Source organism: Pagrus pagrus, assembly GCF_965226575.1.
Source record: "Pagrus pagrus genome assembly, chromosome: 20".
Taxonomy (NCBI): Eukaryota; Metazoa; Chordata; class Actinopteri; order Spariformes; family Sparidae; genus Pagrus; species Pagrus pagrus.
In genome coordinates this window covers 12,847,090-12,872,100 of record NC_140207.1, presented here as the reverse complement: position 1 = coordinate 12,872,100, position 25,011 = coordinate 12,847,090, and the positions used below count along the sequence as shown (strand labels likewise).

Sequence of the window (25,011 nt, the reverse complement as noted above, 5' to 3'; positions counted from 1 at the left end):
CATTTCGGAAAAGTGTACAGGCTGATGGAAATCTCATTATTTTTGCACGTAGCAGCGTGGCTAGTAATAACTAGGACTTTAAAGCTTAATTAGTAAATATTTTTACATTAACAATGGGTCAAAAGACTAATCCAAAAGACTAACAAATCCAGCTATTGTACCGTCTTTCCAAATGGAACTAAATGCATTTTGTTTCCGGCAGTACCAACAGTGCTTTGTTAGAAATAAATAGAAGAGTTGGGCATGTAAAAATAGCAGCAGTCGCCACAGTGGTTCACCAAAGGGTGTACATGAAGAAATAGTTGTCATAGTTTGTTTTGTCTTACGGAAGTAGTCAAAACGAGATAAACTGACGTCTTGCAAATTACCACCTTGTTGAGTATGTATCATGCCTGGTTAAAGAGATGCCGCTGCTACATGCTCATTAGATGTTGCTACAGAAATAGCGCTGTAACATATCACACACGCCTCCCTCAGCTGCAGTTTCCCCCCATGCTGCTGTCGCTGCTCTGCGCCCGTTTCTCTGACTTTTGTTTCTCACTTGATGATCAGCCACTGTCTCTTTCAATTATTTCCTTCTCTATCTCGGCAAGCCTCAGTTGACAATGTAAGCAGTGCAAACGTTTGTCACAAGAGTCATGCCGTCTTTGATGTAGGATCTCTATAATAGATTAGCAGTGACATGCACACATTTATCAAATAACTAAGAATAAAATAACCCTCGGATTCATGCCAGCAAAGCTGTTAATCCAGATAAAATGTGTGTAAATCATTCATGTGGCATTTAACACTACAGCATAGTGTGAGTGTGTGTGTGTGTGTGTGTGTGTCTGTGTGTGTACCTTTATGTCACTGAAATAATATCTGTTTGGCTGTTTAATCCTGCAGAAAGCACTTGGTTTTAGCACAGAAACATGCACTTACAGGATAATATTATGCTCCAGCTGTCCCCCTCTCTCTCTCTCTCTCTCTCTCTCTCTCACTCTCAGAGGCACTTTTTCTCTGCCTGTCTCTCGCCCTCTGTCTTCCTCCTGGTCTGTACATACAGAGAGAAGCCAAATGACATCTCTCTGTACTTGGATCACTTCTCTGTTGATCCTCTATCTTTGATGACCTCCCGCCCCCGCTGGCTGACCCCGTCTTGCTCGTTACCCGGTCGCGTGCGCTTACGGTTGGGCTCGAGGGCTGCCATGTGCATGTGCCTCCCTGGGCTTTAACTCCTGCTTGATGACGCCACCCGGTCCATCCTGCCAGCAGCCAGCTTTGCCTTTCTTCGTACTGTCAATTAGACTATCTAGAGTGGACTGAGACCACGTGCCACAGCCTGAAGTGACTCACTGTCAGCCCGTAGCATAGCCTCGTCACATTAATGCAGCAGTTTCTTTCTTTTGAAGTGATTTATTCTTGGTTTAAAGGGGGAAGTCACACGGAGATTGACGCATCCTTGTCCAACAAGACATCATACATGTTCACGTGTTGTTCATCTTACTGTGCCTAATTAAAACACTGCAGCTCAGATGATCATTGCACTTAGTCAGTCAAGCTTTACAGTAATTAATTCAGTGTTAACAGCTTTTCAAGAAGCAAATTAGCTGCTCTATTTCTGTACCGTTCACAACACTTCAGAAGTTTTTCCTCCATCTCATCCGCACTTTCTTTTCACTGATCTCTCTCACAGGTGTGATCATCGTACCCAGCGCCGGTGTGGGCATCGTGCTAGGGGGCTACATCATCAAGAAGCTGAAGCTCGGCGCCAGAGAGTCGGCCAAGCTGGCGATGATCTGCAGCGGGGTGTCTCTGCTCTGCTTCTCCACGCTCTTCATTGTGGGCTGCGAGAGCATCAATTTAGGAGGCATCAACATACCTTACACCACTGGGTAAGGAGACCTTCTTTGTCTGTTTTTTTTACATTAGCATGTGTTCTGGTGTTTGTAAGCTCGTCTTCCATGTATACATTAATCATTTTATGAGGTACTTGGGATCTAAGGATACATTTGTGTCCAAAACCTCCTGCTTATGAAGTGACATCTGAAACGCACACATACTGGAGGAGGTTTGAGGCCCGGGACGCTGTCACTGCTCCCATCATTCTCATGTGTTGTGGCGTTGTGTCGGAGTGCGAATGACTAATTAGCAACACCGGCATCTGTTCCTGTGGCTCCAGTGAATCACTCTGCCACCTCTATTTCTGAGGCCCGACACCACATCAGCAGCCAGTCTGCAGAGTTATCAAACAGTCATCCCATGTGTCAGGCCCGGCGGACAGAAATACGGAGCGAGTCTATTGGCCCACACGGTCGTGAACACACTACTACAGACAGATGCACAGAGTCAGCCTGGATGATGCTCTGCAAACCTTTGACACATCTACTGTGCTGATATTTAATGTCATCATACTGACCGCTGCAAGCTCTTATACACAAAAAATCTACTTAGTCATTTAATATTGTGACTCAGCACCATGATCACATGGTGTGGAACACCACATTTCTCAGTCTTAAAAAAGTTTGAGTGTACTACTCCTTTCAAACTGGACATAAATCCCAACATCTGGCTTTTGAGAAAGAGTTCAGTCGGCGTACACTTCAGGGTCAAATGACTCTACAGTAGTAACGATTATTCGTCAGCTCTAGCTCCGATCAGCAGCGATGGAAACACAGCACACTAATTTCTGCCTCTTTTTGTTTATATGGACACTAAATAAAATGATCCCATAAAATCAGAATATAACTTTTTTGAAGCGTCTGATCTGCAGGACATGTATCAGAATAAGAAGTGGTTCTGCCTGTTAGTAAAGCTTTGAAGATGGACCCACATTGTGTCCTTGTAACAATATTTGCATTTCTGCTGTTCCTCCTAATTAAACAGCAATCTCAGCAGCACGTGACCTTTACAGTTCATTAAGAATGTATGAGCCACAGACCAGTTCTGTTTGGCTACCGCCATGTTTCTGTCCCTTCTGGAAACTCGTTCAGGTCACCTACTTTTGGCCTTGTCCATTTGCATTTCCATTACCAGTTTTACCGTGCAGATGTGTGCCCGGGATGGACCTTCTCCAGAGTGCACCTGCCCTGCCTCCAAGCGGGCCGCGGTGACGTCTCTGGACCTTGGTCAACCGTGATGACCCCTTTCTTCCCTCGCCTGTGTTGCAAAACCCAATTCATGTCCGTGTTGGAAACCTGAGAGAAAGACCTTTTTAGTTTAGTTTCTGGTCAGTGTACCTGTTCGCACTTTTGGATATCTGCTGTATTTTATTAATCCTGATTGTGCTGCTTCATCGTAAAAGCATTTAAATAACTAAATAACACAGGAGTTTTATTAGGACATGAAACTTGTTGGCCACCAATTAGCAGAGCTTTGTGAGCTCTTCAGTGGTGCTGCAGGAGGAAGAATTTTACAGCCGCTCCTCTGACTAGCACACAAGCCAAACATGTCATTAGTTAAAGACACACCTTCAGGCAGGTAGCTTGTTGTGATGGAGATGCAAATCCCTGCTGCGCTCGGCTGATGTGATATCAAAGATCGGAATGTTGGAATGACACACCAGCAAAAAAAATCAGAAAGGCAAACTAATCGACTAGCAGGTTTACTCATGTTTAAACAAACTGCATACACATGCTAATGTTGGCGTAAAAATTGCATAAGATGAACCAAAAACGCTAAAGGACCAGGGTGTGGGTATGAACCAGCAAACTCAGCATTTCACTGAACACACTAAGGTGAAACTGCTAAACCTCCGTGAAATTTGCTTTTCACATAACTACGTTAATCAAAGTGTCTATTTGCCAAACAGTCAGTGTGCCCTTTAAAGCCTCATAGCTGACCCATTAATAACTGCGGTCTTTGTTTGAGCTGCTGTTTATAGAGAGGTCAGCAAGACGTGTGAGCTGGTGGGGTTCCTCATTATGAACAGCACCGGTCACTAGTCACCGCTAGCACCCACATGAGGAATGTTCAGCCCGAGAAACCCACCCTTTGTGTCGCCCGTCTGTACTCACACACCAGTCTAGACGGAGCTGGAGGCTGTTTGGCCAAAAAGGACCCGACAAACAGGAAAGGTTATCAACCTTTTTTAGAGCCAAGAGACAAAGCAGGTTATGTAACATCCTTGAATATCTGAAAACGTTGTGTGGTTATTGCGTGATGATGAGTCGGGCCCGAGTGATTAATTAAAAGCTGCTGTGTTGTCAAAACAAAGCTGATGGGAAAAATCTTTGCTTCCTCTCTCACAAAATAGGACCTCAGACTTTATTTCCCATCATTCCCCCTGTCCAGTGTCCACAGTGCAAGATTAAGCGTTGCGCGCTCTTTGGCTCTCAGTTTGGGTTTTTATTCAGTGCAGCCTGCACACGGCGACACAACATCTGGAGGGTTCAGCAAAGGCCGGGGGGTTTAGTCTGGGAGGGGGGGAAAGGACATGTTTAATCAGTGCAGCGAGTCTGCGGCTTCAGCCGGGCTGATGCCTTTTTACGTGCACGCAAATACACACACGCTGTCTGGAATGTGACACTGTTATGTCAGGACAGGCCCGAATTTGATTCCCCTGCTGCAACCATCAGTATCACTTTATGGTCTCACGGAAAATGATGGTCCACTGATTTTCAGAAGTAGCATCGAATGATTTCAGCCTTTTCCCGGTTCCTGGCAGGTTTTCATTTGTAGTTGTAAAACACTCTTGATCACTGGCAACGTATACATCATCGTGATTAAAACACAAACGTTCAGAAAGACATCTCCTGTCGGTGTCGCTCCCTGGCTGCTGTGTTGTTAGGAACTCGTCCCCGGCTGTTCCGCAGGGCTCAGGGCGAACGCTTCGCAGAGAAAACCCACGACTCGCTTCACTGCTCACCGTGTAGACGAAGCCAAAGTCCTGTTTGGCTTAGAGCGACCGTTCCCACACTGCCCGTCGAGTCGCTGGAGGTGTCACTTCCTCGACTCCCCCCTCGTCTCCGTCCTTCTATCATCACACATCACACGAGCTGGTGGAGGAACAGATTAAAGCTAATTAAAAGGATTATGTGCAGCAGATTAATAATGAGACACATTGTGGAGAAGATTGGCGGCCTTTTTGAGTTTCCTCTGTTTTTCCTGCTGAAACAAAACTTTGTGGATTGACGCCATGCAGGAAAGGAGAGTGGGGACAAGGAGTGTTGTCGTCTTTGCAGCAGGAAGCGTTTGGTTTTATGGGAAATGTGTTACATATATAGGAGCATAAATTTGGTTTTCAATTTTTCTGGAGCTAACACAGCAGTACTGACAAAATACATCTCCAAAGTGTTGATTTAAAAACAAAAAACAACCTTTCATTTTAATTTCATCCAATATGTTTCGAAAGAGCAGTAAAAACGAGAGTTGCACTGATATGAAAACCCAAATGAGAAAAAGCTCAGTGTCGTGGTAGTTTGGTCCTCCTTGTTCTTAACAAATGTTTCCTGTGTGTGCAGTCCGACCCTGACGATGACCCACAGGAACCTGACGGGCAGTTGCAACGTGAACTGTGGCTGCAGGATCCACGAGTACGCTCCGGTCTGCGGCTCCGACGGCATCACCTACTTCAACCCCTGCCTGGCTGGGTGCAGCACTGTGGGCAATGACAGCACCGGGGTGAGCGCGCACACACACACACACACACACACACACACACACACACACACACACACACACACACACACACACACACACACACACTACACTACACCCATAGCTTCATTGTTTTCCTGTCTCAGAAATAATTGCAATGTAGCCGTTTATACATCGAGTAGAATAAAAGAGGATTGATAAGGACTTTGCTGAAGGACACATTAATCATATTGAGAACACAAAGACCGGCTCCGTGTACATTCTCCTCCCATAGCTCTGAAAGTACAGGAAGTGTCAGACCGCACAACAATGTCAGATAGGAAATTATAACAACACGAGGAAAGGAAATGTCTAGATCTCATTGCCGGTGCCACCCAGTTGGTCCGGTAGTGTCTAATTTACATTTTTTTTCAATGTAGCCACAATATTGTGAGTCTTTGAATGGAATTAGCTTCAGATTTGAGTCAGTGGGTAGTGTGATTTACCCTTCTCGTTCCTGACTACAGATTAGGAACTACACCGACTGCGGCTGCGTGCAGAGCAGGCAGGTCATCACTCCGTCCTCCGGCGGCCAGGTCAACCAGCTCCAGCTGGTCATCGTTAAAACCTACCTGAACGAGAACGGCTACGCTGTGTCGGGGAAGTGCGACCGCACGTGCAACACCCTCATCCCTTTCCTCATCTTCCTCTTCATCGTCACGCTCATCACCGCCTGTGCCCAGCCCTCCGCCATCATCGTCACACTCAGGTAAGGGATCGATTCTTATTTCCTACATCCGTTCATGTGCACGCAGAATCGCTGACGTGGCTGTTTCTCTTCCCTCAGGTCTGTTGATGAACAGGAGAGGCCTTTTGCTCTCGGGATGCAGTTCGTCTTGCTCAGAACTCTTGGTAAGTTCTTGGATATTTGCACAACGATGAATGTTAAACACATTAGAGCCCCCCACTGTATGTTTTGTGGCCTTGTGATTTGGGTTAAACACTATAATCCCTTGTCTACTCCATCTATTTTGGACGTTAAAGGTTAAAAGATCTTCAGGATTTGGCACAAAAACGCGCAGCCAGTCACGTCTCTCATCTAATTTTTATTGTCGAGGCTTTTCCAGCTGCTCTGTAATCCGTTTTTCTAACGCTCTGTTTTCCCCAGCCTACAATTTTAAAGCGAGCAGGGCTGCAGCACTGTCGTGGACCTCTGTGAACTCCTCTAGATAAGTGTAGAAAAGCCCCGAGGGTTAGTTAGCACTGCCCTAACATGTCTCTGGTCTGCTTGGTATGGCTGTGTGAAAATAAAGCTGTCACATCACGTCTCTCAAACATGTGTGTAGGAGGCGTCTGTATTTGTGTGGTTATTGGTTAACTCTACAACCTGATGCAATCCTACTCAGCAGCTGTGCAACACATTTTACATTTATAAAGTCGCTCATGCTGCGTTTTTGTGCCCAGTGAGATGCTGACTCAGCACTAAAGTCATTTAATTTTTGAAGCCGCAGTTAATGATGGTGTCGAGTAGGATTAATTATTCTGAAAGGTGTTTCTAATATTTTGTCCACGTCCATTGACTTACATGAGCGTATGAGAGCTGCCGCTGATCTGAATGAAATGGTGCCACCAAGTGGTGTAATGAGGGTGCTGCAATACAGTCATTTTAAATTCTATTGCTGTAACCATGACATATTATTGTGTACAGTACATGTAAGTTGTCATAGTTAAGTGTTTTTGCAGCAAGTATACATGAAATTAATGTACTTTACTGTGTCGTAGTAGCAGGACGTGAGACAAATGCAGGAAGAGAACTTAAACATTTTCAAATATTAAACTAAAGTTAGTAGTGAAGTTTAGTGTGAGCACACTTTATACTCTAAATGATCTTGAATTAGTATTTAGTTTGGGATTGGGACACTTGGAGCTCATTAAGGTTACTGATCACACCATCTCTCTCCTCCCTCAGCCTACATCCCCACGCCCATCTACTTCGGTGCTGTGATCGACACCACCTGCATGCTGTGGCAGCAGGACTGCGGCGTGCACGGCTCCTGCTGGGAGTACGACGTCACCTCGTTCCGCTTTGTCTACTTCGGCCTGGCCGCCAGCCTCAAGTTCGTCGGCTTCATCTTCATCTTCCTCACCTGGTACTCGATCAAGCACAAGGAGGAGCGAGACGAGCGCTGGCGCCAGCACCTGCCTCCGCTGGGCACCGTCAGCGAGCTCATCTGCCACGCCGGCGGCCAGAAAAGCCACGCGCGCACCCGCTCCTGCCCCGTGTTCATCCCGCCGCGGCCCGACCCGCCCGCCGCCCTGCTGCTCAACCGCGGCCACAGCAGCCTCAGCTGCCCCGGCAACGCCCTCAAAGCAATAACCCCGCCCATCTTGTTGCCGCATCACCACAGAGGCTCCGCCCATGTCTGAGAGCGCTCCGAGCCTTGAGGCTTCATCGTGACATGTGCCTTCCTGTTTGTGTGTCTGCTTTACACCAACGGGACACCAGGCAGGGCTCCGCAGCTGCTGCAGGACTGTGACACAGGTGCGCCCACCATACCTAAAGGGCTGCTCATTGTTGTCTCCAACGACAGGAGACTGACAGATGTTCTTTTATTCAGAGCGTATCATCAGCTGCAGCCACACACAGCATCCACGCAGAAGGTCAGACCTCCACGTCAAGGTTGGGACGATATAAAGACATCACATGGTGCTACTGTTAAAGGGCAGGGCATTAAAATCTCCGTACAGACAGATGAGTCATCATCAACAGCATCTAAAGCACAAACCTGTACTATGCAAGATCCAATGTACAGCTCCTCCCTTCTCAGTACTGTACAGCTCCCTCTGTATTCCACACCCGTACCTCTTTCTTCTTCTCTGCTCAGTTACCACCACGTTGTTGTCGGCTCATTCATAATCCCATTTCTCCTCACGGTCCGAGCTGTGAACATATCAGCGGTCTCTTGTATTTGAGCCATTCCACCCTGTTCTTCTCGTCTGGTCTTGTTTCATCTTCACAATTGACAAAAGTGGGATTCTTTTTCTTTTAATCCTCTCACCTTTTTATTTCCTTCCTTTTTTGTAACAGTGCCTCTCAGGCTGTCTCGGCCAGTCCAGTATACAAAAGCTAGCTACCAGGGTAAACGCTAGCCACCGAAAAAGCCAGTCACTGTCTCTCAGTCGAGCGACAAAACTCTTTGTTGCCCTCAGCTTTTGTGTTTGTCGCCACCGAGCTCGAGTGGACAAAGTTTTTCACCTTGGCAAGGTAACCATGTAGCTTAAAGCTGACGAGCACCAATGGTACAGCGTTCTAACGACTTCTGTGAGAAGTCGAGTCTTGTTTGCGAGCAAGAAATCCACAACACGTCACACTACTTTATTATCAGTGTGTAATAATGAGCCAAACAGGAGAAAGAAATAAGAAAGGTATCTCATCTCTGACCATGTGCTGAAGCTACTGTGTGTCCAAAAGATGTGATTGTACTAGTAACTGGAAATATGATGGAGATTCAAGAAAATGTGGCAGAAATTTGACCCTTTTTTTTTTTAAACAAAATATCCTCAAAGTAAAATGATCTGTACCTAATCTGTCTTAAAAACAAACCACAAATGAAAAGATGCATCATTTTGGCTTTGCATTGTAATGGCTTCTCCATTCTAATGGTCATCAGATGTACATAGTAGTTATCTAGTAGTCTAGGCTTTAAAAAAAAAAAAAAAAAAAAGTAGTGCGACAAGCATGTAAATCTGTGAACCTCCTTTTATCAGCTAGAGTCATCTGACGTCGAGTGTTCAGTTCCTGGGTGTGTGGGGCCCTCTAGTGGACAGAGAGACGATTGTGTGAAGGCCAGTGAATGTTTGTCAGACCTACTGTATTCTACTATGACGTTCTTGGTTTAAAAGGTTAATTAATAAACTGAGTCACTGCACTGAAGTTAGCTCCCCAGATTCCCAAAGATAGAAGAGCGAAACACGACCTGCTGTCTTTGGCACCGTCATGTGACGGAGGTCAGTTTTCTAAATCAGTCTGATGGTGAACTTCAAACAAATGTAATCTGTTTGCATGAGCCTTAACTTTTTTAAGAGTATCGTTCTTCTACCTTGGGCTCGTGTTATTTTCTTAAAGGAACAGTTCACCCTAAAATCAATAAATACGTATTTTTCCTCTTACCCGTCGTTATCTAGATTATTTTGAAATGAGCTGCAGAGTTTTGGAGAAATCTTACCGCCTCTCGTTCATGAGAGAACTAGTTGGGACTCAGCTTGTGGTGCCAAAAGATTACATTTGAAAAACTCAACAGCAATGTCTCTTTCCAGAAATAAACGGTTACTCAAGATAATCCACAGAGCTTGTTGTGAGCAGTTTCATACAGGAACTATTTTCTTTACTCATGGACAAGAGGGACGAGCTCACATTAATGGCATCGTCCTAGTTAGCTAGTCCATGAGAAAATGTATGCTTCCTCCTAAGTGGAGATACATTTGTTTAGTGTACTGTAGTTTGGTAGAAAGAAATAGTTCCTACATGAAACCTCTCACAATCTAGTACCACTTTTTTGATCTCTACAGTTGATGGCTCCAAAATTCAAAACAATCTTGATGCAAAAATAGCACTACAGGTGAAAGCTAGATTGTTGGGGTGAACTCTCCCTTTAAAGTTGCAATATGTAAGAATTTTAGTAGGAAAAAATTAGCAATTATTATCAACAGAATGTGAAGAAATAACACGTTTGACATAATGTCTGTGTATTGTGTCGCTGAGATATCTACTGATGTTGGCATGCTAAAGCCCCTGGTGCTCTGAGCGCTCAGTCTGGACCACTAGCTGCACGGCTAACTGAGCTAACTAGCTAATGGCAGCTACAGTTAGCTGCTCCCGTTTGTTTTGTTGGCCAATTCTTACACATTGCATCTCTATCTTATGGATTTACCTTCTTTTAAATAGGAGACAGTGTTTGCAGAGAAATGGAAGAGGTGCTAATGAGGCCTCTGTTTAAAAACAAAGCTTTGTTCGATATTAGCTGTATTAGGTGAATATTATACTAATCTGTGGCACATGTTTTGAAAACCACATTTTAAAAGTATTTTTCTCTTTGAGGAGGTATATACAGTAAGTCTAATAAAGTAATTGTATTTTATATTTTGAAGTTTTTTGGGGGGAAATGGAGAATCTGCTGCAGTGAATCCATTTTAAAAGTTAACGTTTTTGGCCAAGATTCATTGTATTCTACCAGGTGAAGTTGATCGAGTGGTAACGGCAGTGACTAATTTTAGTATTACGTGACTTAGTACCTCAAATGACATATTCATTCAAAGTGATCATCGTGTAAATATCGTCGAAGCAAATGAAGCGTATTATAGAGCTCACACATAGTTAGGAGCATATTTATGAACTAACCCATGACACAGTAGTTAAAAAGAACAAAAAAAAAAAAAGCGCTGGATGTGTCTCGCGGTGCCTGAACAGTATTATTCACATGGGAAGGGTTGAGTTCATGTTGTCATGTGGGGAGGGAGTCGGGTTATTACGATGTTCTTTGTTTTTTTTCTTCCCTGTAAAGGACGACACAGTGAGTTCATATAAACGCTGAAGTAGCCAGATTGCCCTTCTCTCCATCTGTAATGATTCTCTAGCCTTCCTCTAGTGCGCTTCATCTTAAAATTAAATATTTATTGTGAAATTCTATTCTGATAAAGTACCAAATGAACATGATTGACTAAAAATAAGTGAACCAATCAGAGCACTGTCTGCAGGGAAGGGTAGAGAATCACCCAGTAATGCCGCACCGATCGTTAGACACAGTTAACGCAGGGGTGTCTGCCTTTTTTCCGCTCTTCTGCAGTCCGACGGCTGACAGACGACTTCAGGTCGACAGTAGATTTGCTTTAACGTGTTCCTTTCATCAGTATTTGAACTGAAAGATGATTTCCTGGACAGAGCAGAAGCTGTATTCTGAAAGCTGAGCTCTTATCGCTTTTGTTCCTCAGGAGCAGAAGTCCAATTGTTTGTGAACACTTGGTTTACAAATGCCTTGAATACTTGATATTTGTCATTAAAAAAGCAGAAAAATCCACTTGGCTTGACTGAATTATTCACAGACACGTGTGGTGGTGGGACAACACTTGAGGCTGACAACGGTTCAATTCAGAGGGTTTATTTCTTAACAGCTTCATGGCTTTCCTGAAACCAGACTTGTTCTAACAATTGTACACACACACTGTCGAGAAAGAAAGAGGACAGCATCAGGTTTTTTTGCAGAACCAGTTTTCTGACGTCTCAGTCGCCCTCTGGAAGCACCGACACTACAAGCAGCAGCAGAGATGAACACAGGCAGAAACATGAAAACATTTTGCCCTGAAGTACTTCGCTGTGACAGAGTGCGTCGTCCTATAACCAGTTTAAAGGGACTATACAGATACATTCCAAATGAATTGGCCACGTGCAACAAAATACTCAGGATTATCAAAGCACTACACCGCGTGATTAATTGGTGACATTTCCCAGAAAACAAGTTACACAATGAACACTTTCACCCCTGGTGATTGTGAATGCATTTGCTTGTGATTAGATACTAAAAATAAACTGCTGTGAATGGTGACAGATGTGGTGTCGCGATTGCAAGTCATCAGCACAAAACGAGCTCAGAGTGTCGGATGTGTTTGCTGCAGCTGGAAAATTCAGATGAGGTCAGTAAATTAACTGTTAAACTGTCCCATGATTGTCTAAACTCATACTATTAATGACGTTATAGCACAGAGGTAAAATATTCCCAAACAGCAAATTTAAAAACTATTTGTGAACCAGATGTTTTTCAGAAGTGATTCAGTTATTGTCCTAGTTCCAAAAAGTAGTCAGAAATAATAAATATTTCACTATTGACACAAACCGGAGGATGAAGGTCAGAATGTGGAAATGTTAAAAAGTGCATTTGGGGTCAAATGTTGCCGTTATGTATACGGGGAGTGGATTCTGGAGCGTACCTAAAGCTGACTCATGCCAACTACTCGTTCACATGTTGAAATGGTTTCACCACTCAAACTTGTTTTTCATAAAAACATATATTAAAAACATCAATGGTGTTATCCAGAAGGAATTCATCATTTTTAATCCCAACACTTAAGTTTAGCTGCATTAAGGCTTTTTTTTCTTTTCTAAATATATATTTGAAAAAAAAAATAACACTGTTTACTAATAAATGTAGGCACCTGTAAAAAAATAAACAATAACTTTAATACTCATTATACAACTCTGACTGACTGAGGTGGCATCACTCGCCGCTCTTCTCGGCGAGCTCATCTCCCAATCACTGTGTCTCTGTGTCTCTACGGCGACCAGCAGCTCATTGGCTAAGCTGGCTGGCCAGCGCCTGCGTCCGCCTCAGAGGGTCTGATTAGAGGGTTGAGGCAGAGAGCCGCTGCCCTCGTAGTCCAAGGTGAGGGGCAGAGCCGACTGAGGCAGCGCCTGTAGTACCAACCCGACACTCTGTGGGGTGCTAGTCTGTGTGGTGGGGGGGCTCCCGGTGGTGCTGGCCTGCACCTTGGGCCTCAGTGTCCGCGTGGAGAAAGGGAGGTAGCCTTGGGCCTGGAATATGTCCTCCTCTTCTTCGAGGTCTAGGCCCAGGCCGTGGCCCTGAGGGCCCGCCTCCTCTCCGTGCAGGCTGTTGTGAGCACGCAGCAGGTTGTCATGTCGTGTCTCCAGCTCCGTCAGTCCGTTTCCGCTGAACATATCTCCCTCCATCTCCTCCAGCTGCGCCCACGTGTCGCTGTGGAGGATAACCCCATCTCCTTTTGGACCTGATGATGATGGTACCGTCACCGGTCTGTCTATGAGCCTCTCAGGAAGGTCGTTGACAACAGATTCCAGTTTCCTTTCCAGTGTGGGCCTGGGTGTGGGTGGTGCTGGTGGCGTTTTGCTGGGGGCGGGGGTGGTGAGGCCTGGCCAGACATCGCCGGCCGAGGCTAACTCTTCTCCGCTGCCCTCTTCAAGGCCTCCACCCCCGGCCCCAGAGCCTAGCTCTGGCAGGGTGGAATCGTCAAGCTCGTGGGTTCGGTTGAATTTGTTTAAAACGTGTCGCAGTGCAAATATATTATCTACATCCTTCTGGAAGTTAACCCAGTTGTCTGGGCTGGGGCTGTAGTCAGGCCTACATTCATAAAGGCTTTCGTTTATGCTATACAGATCCTCCAGTCCCTGCCAGTTCACCTCCTCGTCTGTCAAGTTGGGTAGTTTAACCCTGTCGTCCGTCCCACATGGGCTGTGTGCTGCCAAAGACAAAGAGACATAAGCCTGTGAGGATCTGGAGGAGAGAGAACAGGGAGCTCTTTTCAAGTTTACTCAGACACCATGCAGTCATGCCCAGCCTCCGGCTCTCACTACAGCAGCCAGCTCCATGGGGTTTGAGGCCCCAAGCAACACGCACACACAAACAAACTCGCATACAGACTTTAAAGCAGCATTAGATAAACTAGATAAACACAGCACCCACACTAAGCTCAGGCCATGAGTAGTGCAAACACATGCTGCCTTAGAAATTCACATTCGAAAGACAGACTGAAAAGAAAAATATTGAATGATCCGTCATTATAGGCTAACATAATGAGCTGCACAAAGAAAAAAGTGACGGTACAGTTAATGATTGGCCTGGACTGGGTTGAAATGCAAAATCAGGCAACCTGGAATAAAAGAACTTAACGGCAGAGGAAACAAAACAAGAAGATGCTCAGGGAGAAAAAATAAGAAAATGAGCTTGCTGCTGAATGATGTGTAAAGGAATTCAAAAACAGAAAAAGAGGCAAATAAAAGGAAATCGTAGCAAAAAAGCTAAATCAGAGTCGGGCTCAGTTTGATGTCTGCAAGTAAAAACTGAGGGAAAAGAAGCATGAGTGCTGTGCTGCTTTAAGGCTGGCTTTCCTTTGTGAGATCAGCTGTGTTGTGACTACTGCAGCTAGAGAATGGAGATGGTTTTGACTTATAGGGACTCACAGGAAGGAGAGGCTCGGTCTCCTCTTTGACCACTTTCGATGCTGCTGTTGCCTGGTAAGCAGGTGCCAAAAACACAGGTCAAAAGGGCAAAGGTCAGTGGGGGCACAGAGAGGTCGCGGCAACTCAAGTGTCCACTCTAACACAAGCTAATGGCCATGAGGAAGTTACACGAGAGGCATCTGGATGTCATGTTGCACTAATGTGATGACGATGGATTATTTGTGGATATGGCTGACATGGCATGGAGGGTGGTATTAAAAGGGGCACTGTGTAGTTTTGGAGAAGAAATTAAAACTCAGAGTTTTAATATTCACAATATTAATGAGGTAATAACACAAACTCAGAAATATTTATTCTTTCGTAACTGAATAAACAAGCTGCTCTCAGAGGAAAATAAGGTCCCCAGAACACTGTTTGAAGCTAGAAAGGTGGCAGGGTCCGCCACAAATTGTGCTGTCCTTTAAGGTCAGTTTGTTTATTTAGTTTATTCAGTCATGAAAACAAAGAGTTTGTTTATTTAGTTTGTTTAGACATAAAAAAAAAAAGATCAGTCAGTGAAGATCTTTCTCTTCCGATTAAAATTTCCTTCCCCAAAACTACATAGCGCACCTTTAAAGGAACAGTTCGAGATTTTGGGAAATATGGTCATTGGCTTTCTTCCCTCGAGAGAGATGACAGAATCAATACTACTCTCATGTCTGTACTGTAAAAATGAAGCTACAGCCAGGAGACAGTTAGCCTAGCTTAGCATAAAGATTGGAAATGAGGGGAAACAGCTAGCATGACTGCCAAATTGCTGTTTATACACCAATTATACACTGTTTAAAACAGAGCTAGGCTAAGCAGGTAAGCAGAAACTGTTACTTCCCAAAATGTTGAACTCATCCTTTAAGATTTCATGTTGAATGTGATGCATGAGAGGGGATGATACAGTATCATGCATTGTCATTCACGTGCACTTGATGCTCGGGAGGGGTCTCGAGTAGAAGCACATATCCAGCCCTCCCTACATGACTTCTTATGCAGCCATGCTATCTCTATCAATCAACTTTGAGTGTATATTGTAACAACTGGACTCTCAAGCAAAAGGTGTGAAATCATGAGAAAATATGACATGTTGAAACCGCTGCAGACTGACATGACACAGCAGGTAAAAGTGAAGAGACGTGTGCACAGAGGTGACAACAAATGAAGCTGCTTTAATGAGAAAAAAAACACATCATCTGTTATGATTTGTTAGCGTGATCCCAACATGCAGCCACAGATTAAGCGCCAGCACTCCATGGATGGATGTATTAGTGGGAATGAGGCAAATTCGGCCCATGCAGGTGTTAAAGAAAAAAAGCCACTGAAGAGAAACAAAAATGGGTGGATACCTGTGTGGCTCATAGCTTCCTCCATCTTTACCTCCTGATCGGAAAAATAAAAGCAATCGATTGTTAATGCCTTGATTTCAAGGAGATATGGGAAGGGAGATAAAATAGATCATTCACACTGAAGATTTTCTTCATGCACAGCTGCTACTCCCTAGGGAGAAATGCAATTATTGGATAAGAATGAGGAGAAAGGAGATTTGAAAGAAGTTTGAAAGGTCATATGATTGGGCTGGATGGAGAGATTGATCAGAACTGAGTGGTTTGTGAGATGTGGAGTTCAACGGGGTTTCCCCTTCAAAGCAAAAACACACAAGGTTATCCAGTCAGGTGATAATGGCGGCTAAAGTCACACTCCGTAAATTGATGCAAGTAACTGCTAGATCCATTTCACCAGGCTAGTTAGATTTTAATAATCTATTCCTCCAACAAAAACATCACTTGATTTAACCACAACAGCAATTTTCATTGGTTCATGGCGCTGGCATCGTACCCGAGCAGGGCAGCCAGTACAAGTAAGAGATTTTAGGCTGCTATGTGACATGTGTTGGCACCGGTTTGACAAGTCCAGTATGCCAGTGCTGAAACACAATTAGTTTTCTCAGAGCAGCTCGGCCGCCCCGGCTCTCCACTCTCCAGGCTGGTAATTACAGACATTAAGTTTTTATCCTCAGGACATAAACAAGCCAGCCAGTTTGTGCCACACACGAACCCTTATGGGCTTCGGTCATCGCTGCATTACTTATTAACCAGCTCTATCCGTGTGGTGGTAGTAAAAAACATATTGTGGCTGATTAGAGCGGTGATGCATGACGAGCTCAAATAAAATGACAGCCTCAATTGCCGCGATGACAGCATCCTCCAAATAATATCTCTAGCACTCGTGAGTCACGGAGGGGATGATGGCCAGGACGTCCAACTGTAACAGGGCCTTATTTATATCGTACAACACACTAGAAATCAGTGTATGTGAGGAGGTCCTGGGCTGAGAAAGAGTGTGTGTGAATGTGTCATATATCATGGAGGAAACACTGAACATAAATCAACAAAAAGACACACAAGACACTTAAGAGTGATGATTCCTGGACCTCCACCTAAAATTTCAGCAAACGTCTCTGATTGGATCGTCCCCAAACACATGCAGCATGCAGATATGTGCAAACACACACACACACCACTGAGACTGAAACAGATTCAAAATACAGAGACGAGACTATAATTTAACTATACGGTCAATATTTCAGCATCTTTTAACTCAAACTAACTCAAATGTAATCGTCGTCCGTTCATTTCACTCTCTTTCCTCTGTGTGTAAAATCTGTTTCAGTCATCGTTGGCATCTCAACTACCACTACACCCAGTGTGACATGTTTTTGGTCATTTATGATGAGTAGGGACAGTAAATGGGCTGAAAATGAGCATTTTTACCTGCGTCCAGTCCTTTTGGTCGAGGGTTACACTGCTTGTAACCTTGACAGCTCCTCATCTCCATCAGCTGGGCATGGAGAGAGTTCAGCACGTCCCGGTCGACAGAGTACACCGCGTTGGTCAGCTGCACAGGTAGAACAAAAATTTAACAACCACACAAACAAATACATGTGCTGTTGAGTCAGGATGTTATATTTGCACATTTGTCTGCTCATCTGTGTAACAAATTTCTTGATCTCATCAAAAAAAAATCTATGATGCTATCGATAAAAGCAAATGCAGCACTGGATTGGTCCTCGACTTATCAAAAGCATTTGACACTATTTTTAAATTCTTCTAGGCAAAATACATTTTGTTGTCAGGGCAGAAGCTCTGTGTATGGGAGGCAGCGATATGTATATGTAATTGATCACAAATTTCAAAGTAAAACCATTAATATGGGGTTCCCCAGGGATCCATTTTAGAGCCACTCCTCTTCAGTATATTAACAATTTTTTTAAATTTCTCGAGCAGTATTATCTGCAGTTGAATCAAATTTATCTTAGACACTGAAAAACTAAACTAAAACTACTAGTTTTATAATGCAGGGACCAATTAAAACATCTCAAGAGATACAGACAGGAAGTGCAGCTTTAAGGACTGTAGACAGACATTCACCCACCTGGTAAGGGTCACTGTTGAGGTCGAAGAACTCCAGGAAGCCGGTGGAGAACTCGCAGAACAGCGTGTTGTGAGTCTCGTTGATGGTTCTCAGGCACCAGTAGGTGTTGTTGTTGGAGCTGGTGCATGCACAGAATCCACCCACTGCACAGTAATCGAAATTGATACTTCAGTGCATTTAATATCGTTTACTGAAGTACTATTCATATGGGTGACTTTCACTTTTACTAAAGTAATATTTTAACATGATATCTTCACTTTTACTCAAGTATGACTTTTGGGTACTTTATACAACACTGGTTGCAGCCCTACTGAAGAGGCCTGACAAATAAAACGTGTCAGTAAAGTAAATATACATACATGTCCAGAGGGGAGCGGTCTGCCAGTGGTCATTATTATGTGTGAAGCAAGTGAGTCCAGGCAGACTGCAGTCGTCTCCCTTTCTCTGCCGCTTCTTCTCCTTCCTTTCCTTCTTCCTTCTGCGGATCTCATTGTACAACTGGGCCTTCACATCTATTTCCTGCGCAGCCTCCCTGTTGGGACAGAAACGCAAGAGAATTACAAAAACGGTGGGTTGCAAGGATTACATCAGCCTCTACCCTCTCTAATGCCAGTAACCTCAGTGGTAGAAGATCTGGAGGGGGACTTCCAGACGGCAACGCCGATGCCAAGATATGACAGTCTGTTTACTTTCATGTTAAAGCTCTCGCTATGTCCAATTTTCTCTGGGATGTCATTCTAGCCACTGTCCCCCTCTTCCTCCCTGCATGAACACAGAACAGGCACTGTACATAAAAAGCAGCTGCTTTGTATTGGCCCAATCTGTTCCCAATGTTTCCTGGTGGAAGCTGATCACTGTGTTTGAGGGATTGACTGATTTCCCCCCCACTGTTGAGTCATTCTATCTTTCTGTGGGACTCAATCACTTCCAGACACACACAAACACACACACACACATAAAATAGGCCCATAGCCATATATCTGCTTTGTCATTTAAGCTCAGCCCAGGGACCAAACACTGAATAAAAATGTCTACATAATACAAGACATCACAAAACACACACATGGTCGAGTGGGAACTACAAGTCATCTAAATGAAGGTGAGCTGGATGTTTAGACCTGACATGCAGTGGCCATGCAGATATTTAGCAACATGTACAGTCAAACAGCATCATAAGGTACAATAGTTTCTTATAGGAGTTATAAGTCATGGTCAGTATTTATTAATAAGGAAAGGGGTGATACTAAATGGGGCAAAGCCATAATTAAAGGGGAAGAGAAACTCACTTAAACGGATGGAGTTGATCTTTCCTGTTCTTCAATCTCTCTGCCTTGTTTCTGTCCCCTTTGCTATAATAGCTGGTTTTATAAACAGAGAAAGAGACTAAGGACCACACAGAAGACTTTTTGAGGCGTGAACTCCAGGCCTTCAACAAGTTATAGATTAAAAAAAAAGTATTTTGGAGGTGAAATTTAAATGACTAACCTCTTCTCTCCACAATCGCACTCATCCGGTCGCGTTCTCTTCAAATGGCCTCGTACTTCCCGGAGGTTTTTGATTTTGTCTTGAAGTGCCTCAATCTGGAATTAAATGAGAAAATGAGTAACCTGGAAAAGGTGTGCATGTGTGTTTGGGTGCTAGGCTTACAGTCTGAGCTTCGTGCACTTACCTCCTGGTCCACATAGCTCTTATGGTCTTTCCAGGCTCTGGAGGACTGATAGATTTCTCTTTCACAGTGGACACTGTCATTCATCAAGATGAAACACCTGAAACCGGTGCAAAAAAACCACCCGTCATACACCAAACTGACAAACACAGAGTACATATTCATGTTTAAATTTAAGAGAAGCTGCCTTCTTACTTGTGGGTAACTTTCACAGAGTTCGGATATCCCACAGCGTTGGTATCATCCGCCAGCATTTCCTCCGAACCGTCATCTGAGCCCAAATCAAACTCTGGGTCCTCTGGGTTGTAGTGACGCTTTGAGATGACGCGGCGGCGGACAGCTGACTGATCGTCTGCCTGAAGGTCGACATCATAGATCTGACCCTCAAACTCCACAGACAGAGACCTGGTCTGCCTGGTGTGAACAAAACGTGGCCGATAACCTAAGAGGGAAACAAAAACCTTGAGTCAAGCAATGCTTTTCTGCTCCTATTTTACTAATATAGTATTTTTTTTTTTGACGATAACCATAAGAGCTCAACATAATTTTAAGGATGAGTGCGTCTAAAAGTATAATACATACTTCAGTTGCACCTTTTCTAGGCAACACTAGAGGGCATCAAACCATTCAGATTGACAATGTAAACCACACACACACACACACACACACACACACACACACACACACACACACACACACACACACACACACACACACACACACACACACACACACACACACGGCAACATCCACAGAACAAATTGCAGGACTTGTTGCAGGATGTTTGCTTTTTCTGTGCATCTGTCTCCCTTTAGAGCATAAATAATCCATTACAGGAAATCAAGCCTCGAGCCTTTGCAGACGTCTTTTCCTCTAACTGGTATTGAGAGACAGACATCAATGAAATGTGAGGAGTTCAGAAAAAGCTGGATGTTAACTGAAGCAGTCCGCCTTGTGCCGGAACACCTACTGTTGAGCCGAAATAACCACAATAAATCCTACACACGTTTATCCAATACTCCATCACTTAAAATTACTTTATACTCTCAGACAACATTAAATGAAGAAACAACAGGTTTGAGCAAACTCACGCTGAGATGATGAAAGCTGTCGGTGGGAGCGGCGGTCCGCTCTGGAGGGTTTGAAGGCAGCGTCCCCGCAGTCACAGCCCCTCTCTCTGTCATAACTGCTGCGGGGCTTCAGGCTGCGGGCCCTTTTCCTGGAGCCTTCTTTTGAACCGCCTTTACACTTCTGTATCCGCCACTTGCCTGTGATCTCCTCCACACAATGCCATTTCTGTCAAAAAGAGCAGAAATAAAAAGAAAGACTTAATATTCCCGTCTGTACTTCTCAAAGTTTTCACTCTTTTAACTTAATTTGCATGTCTACATTTCAACAAAATTATCACAAACCAAAGTGTCCTTGATCTCCATTTCTTTTAGAAATTTCCACATGTTACTTTAGCACCGAACTGATTTTCTGGCATGGCCATAAAGTGCTATAGATGTTGACAATATGAAAAAGTTAATCTGAGACAAAGCCTCTGTTTTACTGTGGTTTGAGAAACTCCTTGAGAAACACTTGCTTGTGACATATATCGGGCAAATCTCAGCCTGTGGGTAAGAATGGCATCCAAAAGCAGCAGGAAAGATAAACCAAAACGACCACATGAGATGAAGTGGGCCTGTCTGGTGTCTAGAAAATAAAGCGGAAACCCCTATCACTCTCACGCTGGGTATGTCTGTGCCAAGTGCGTCACCAGTGTAATTGTGTAAATACATATCCACGCACCCCCACTGGGAAAAGAAAGCTGGGGCTAATTTGTGTGAGTAGCACCACTGGTTAGGTCTTGTATAAATGGAAGAGACACATCTGCAGAGCGCAGCGCCGAAGATCAGTGGTGAGTGTGGGAACAAGCGTCCAAACAAAGGGCCATAAGTCAGATCAAGTTTCTTCTGGAAGGCTCATATAGTGACGAAGAGCTTATGGGCCCAACAGAGCTGTTATATCAGCGTTAGACAAGACTTGAGGGAGAGAGAGATGTAATGTCACTTAGGGATGAAAACGATCTCTGCCTCTTTTTATCCTTTGCTCTCGCCCTCCCTCCTGTGACTTCTTTTAAAGCACAGCAGCACCACTGCAGCAGCAGGACAGCAGAGATGGATGAGAAAGGAGGATGAGGAGGAGTGGTAAGAACACCGGACGTCATTCGCACCCACAAAAACATTTAGTAACAGCGGTTTCTGTGTCCCTGATGAGTAAATCTGTACCCAAAACAAACCCAAACAGTTATCACATGATCGATTCCTAAGGACCGCAACAGCCCCATGACAAAAAACACAACAGAGGCTGTGCTTTCAGAAAAATCTGGTCTGAACAAAGACGGTGTGGTGGTATTTTAGGGCAGTAACTTTTAAGGCTTCTGAAAAACAAAGACTCGCTCATTCAAACCTTAAGCGGGTTCATGGCTGAGGTTTAATCATTGAAGAATTCAGTATTCAGTAGAATACTTTGGTTCGAGCCGAGGAGATGAGTTCATCCACCCTTCATCCATTATCAACCAAACAACTCACACGCTTAAACATTTTGTTATCTAGTTGATCTTAAATCTGCATCGGAAATGGCGAAGCACAAAAAAGGAAAACAATTTACTTTGTAATTGTATTCAGACGTTGTCTGAGATTAAAGAGAGCCAGTATGTTTGAGAAAACAAGGACAAATATAAAAAAGAGTCGCAAAGGGGGAAATCTGTAGAATCGTTGTTAGTATACTCTGCTACTAAAAAAAATAGAAATAAGGTGGTATAAAACGGGGTAATCATTATTTTTGGTTTTCTTTGTTATGTGAAATGGTAAAAAGGGTGGGCATAAAGATTCTGCGTGCACCTTTCCGTTGAATACTTCCTTAGTTTAATAACATGAACATACAAGAAATTAACCACTACTACTATTGTGCATGCAAACAACAGAAGAAGATGAGTTGGAATAAAGCAAACGAGAACAAAATGAAGACGAGAGACGAAGCACTTGTCTGCTTGTTGTGTCTAAGTCCCATTCCCCCTATAATTTAGTAAGAAATACTCCACTGGTTCTCATGCTGCTCACTGGGAGGTCATGTTAAATCATGCCAGACGAGCCACTTTTGACCAAATCTTATCCTTCATGCTACAAAGCTACAAATTATGATTCCATTTCAACACATCTAATACAGGTACACACGAGCATTCACAACCCACGCTGCTAAGATCAAGTAAAATTTGCTCCGTTGCTGTCTACATACTCACATTTATGTGATCATAAAATGGATCTGGATTGCATTAGTCAGCTCTTCAGAAGCTCGGCGCGTCATTTAACGCTACCTGAAACTTGTAACAATTTGTATTGTTCTGGTCTGCGTGCTCCAAGGCCACATACTGTAGCACTTGGCTGTCGGTCTGCCGGGGAATTAATGGGCTCAGATGAAAAGGAAGTACCAGTACACCACAAAACAGCACAAAAGGGTCCAGTTATGAACAAACTGTGCTGTAAATGACTATTTCACTTGTGGCTCTGTGGAATAGTTCAAGAGGCAGCATGGAGGTCACTGCAAGAGTGGTACTCATTAATGTTTGAGCAGAACTAAAGAAATTATCCTTGGTGGATATCAGGGGAACTCATTTCTGCTCACAAAGGTTTGCAGAGTGCACATGGGTGTGTTTGTTTTACCTGTCCAGGCTGTTCACAGGGTGTCTGGAATTCGGCCTGCTGGCAAGTCTCTTTGACCTTCTTGTACTTCGGGAGGCTGTTGGTGTGCTGAGTGTTCACCGAGTCATCCTTCTTTCTCAGGATCTTTCTGCGCAAAACAAGTCAACAGAATTAGGAGAAAATCAGCATCAACAAAAAGACTTATTCAAGGAGTCACTATTAAACTATTAAAGTATTACTCAACATAAGCGAGATGAATTAAAGTTTTATTCACTTGAAGAGTTTCCTGTTTTTTACTTTCTGTCACGGCCATAGTCATGAATGGATAAGTTATGAAGCGTCTGTGTTGTGCCAGAGGGTCTGGGCATGGAGCTCAGCTCAGCCTCACACCAGTGCTCAGCTCCGGGCCAAGCTGTTTGACCTTGGCTTGGCATCACGTTCGACTGCCATGCCCCCTTCTCCTCTGCTACCACCACAAGGCCTGGCTGAGTGTCTGCTCAGGCCATGCCAGCCTCCCTCCCCACACCTCATCCCCTTCTCTATTCCCGACTGTCTGCCAACACGGCCTGGCTGCTCACGAACACAGACAGAATGACGGCGGCGACGCAGCACAGAACAACCTGTCCCCTTTAAGAGTAGACCCGTTGTTGTGTTGTCCGATCCCGTTCTGTTCCAGGCGGAAAACAGCCAAGGTTCACACATTGGCTTGGCTGCAGTCTCTCGCCTTTAGCCAAGGGTGATTAAAGAGCTAACAGTTGCTGTGGATGTCACTCCCTGATGGCTGCATTACGTAGATGATTGGATTCCCGAACAACACGGTCAGTCCCAGCTGTCAGTCAGTGTTTCACGGGCTCAGAGGTACAGTACTGTAAGGTCGTGTGAGGATATTAAATCGCAGAGCGTATCACATGACCAGTGGTAGAGGAACTGTACAAAAAAAACATTAGCTACTGTGTGTGCTGCTACATCTGTGCCAGGATAGCAGAGTGAAAGGTCTGCGGAGGCTAATCTCAGCATTTAGAGACGAGCGCATGAGCAGATAGACTTTCTAAACAGTGTGGATTAATGGAGGAATGGATTAAAAGAGCTAAAGCTCCTACAGGTCAGCGGTCACACTCTTTTCATTTCATACACAGCAGCCTATAGAGCGGCTAGTTCTTCTGTCACACAGACAGGAGACTGATGTGTGTGCACGGCAGCAGAGCTAACTATCTATTATACTCTTGGATACGTGTCCGCGGATCTTGATGCGCTCACTGGTACACTTGCAAATTAGTGGAAAGGAGATGGGAGTGCCAAGCCAGTGAGTGGGGGAAAAAAAATGGGGATTGAGGAGAAAACAGCAGCTGTATGTGAGAACATGACTTACTGTATTATACAGTATCATCAGACATGCTGCCAGCACAGTCTGGCTCCAGCTGGTGTTACTGTTCTCTCCCCCTTTATTTTCCTAAGACTGCCCATATGTCTTTCCCTTCTTATTTACTTAAATTTTTAACTTTTTTTCTCATGCGAAGACAACCTTGATGGGATTATTCCTCTCCAAGTTGTCAGGTTTCTGTCAGTGTACCCCTGGCATTACCACAGCTTAACATGTTAGGGGAACAAAAGCCTGCTGTCAGGTTGGAGGTATCATTTTCTGCAACGTATATCAGGCA

General features: G+C 44.2%; 2 protein-coding genes across 6 annotated transcripts in view; one reads left to right on the top strand and one right to left on the bottom strand.

Annotated features, from left to right (window-relative positions):
- slco5a1 (solute carrier organic anion transporter family member 5A1) overlaps positions 1–11,631 on the top strand; it is a 42,015-nt gene extending 30,384 nt beyond the window's left edge. Inside the window, exons 6-10 of the mRNA XM_084341296.1 lie at positions 1,679–1,877; positions 5,445–5,604; positions 6,087–6,328; positions 6,407–6,471; positions 7,529–11,631. Coding sequence (XP_084197422.1) covers positions 1,679–1,877; positions 5,445–5,604; positions 6,087–6,328; positions 6,407–6,471; positions 7,529–7,986 — 1,124 coding nt within the window. The 3' untranslated portion in view covers positions 7,987–11,631. The remainder of the gene's footprint in view (positions 1–1,678; positions 1,878–5,444; positions 5,605–6,086; positions 6,329–6,406; positions 6,472–7,528) is intronic.
- Positions 11,632–11,698: 67 nt separating this feature from the next.
- sulf1 (sulfatase 1) overlaps positions 11,699–25,011 on the bottom strand; it is an 83,178-nt gene continuing 69,865 nt past the window's right edge. For 3 of the 5 annotated variants that reach the window (XM_084341291.1, XM_084341290.1, XM_084341292.1), the window contains 10 exons: positions 23,375–23,501; positions 20,762–20,966; positions 19,866–20,112; positions 19,674–19,770; positions 19,490–19,584; positions 19,291–19,362; positions 18,364–18,536; positions 18,005–18,147; positions 17,344–17,467; positions 11,699–13,821 (listed from right to left, as the gene is read on the bottom strand). In XM_084341291.1, coding sequence (XP_084197417.1) covers positions 12,938–13,821; positions 17,344–17,467; positions 18,005–18,147; positions 18,364–18,536; positions 19,291–19,362; positions 19,490–19,584; positions 19,674–19,770; positions 19,866–20,112; positions 20,762–20,966; positions 23,375–23,501 — 2,167 coding nt within the window. In that variant the 3' untranslated portion in view covers positions 11,699–12,937. Of the gene's footprint in view, positions 13,822–15,918; positions 15,953–17,343; positions 17,468–18,004; positions 18,148–18,363; positions 18,537–19,290; positions 19,363–19,489; positions 19,585–19,673; positions 19,771–19,865; positions 20,113–20,761; positions 20,967–23,374; positions 23,502–25,011 lie in introns of all 5 variants that reach the window. The other 2 variants (XM_084341294.1, XM_084341293.1) reach the window with 2 other exon arrangements.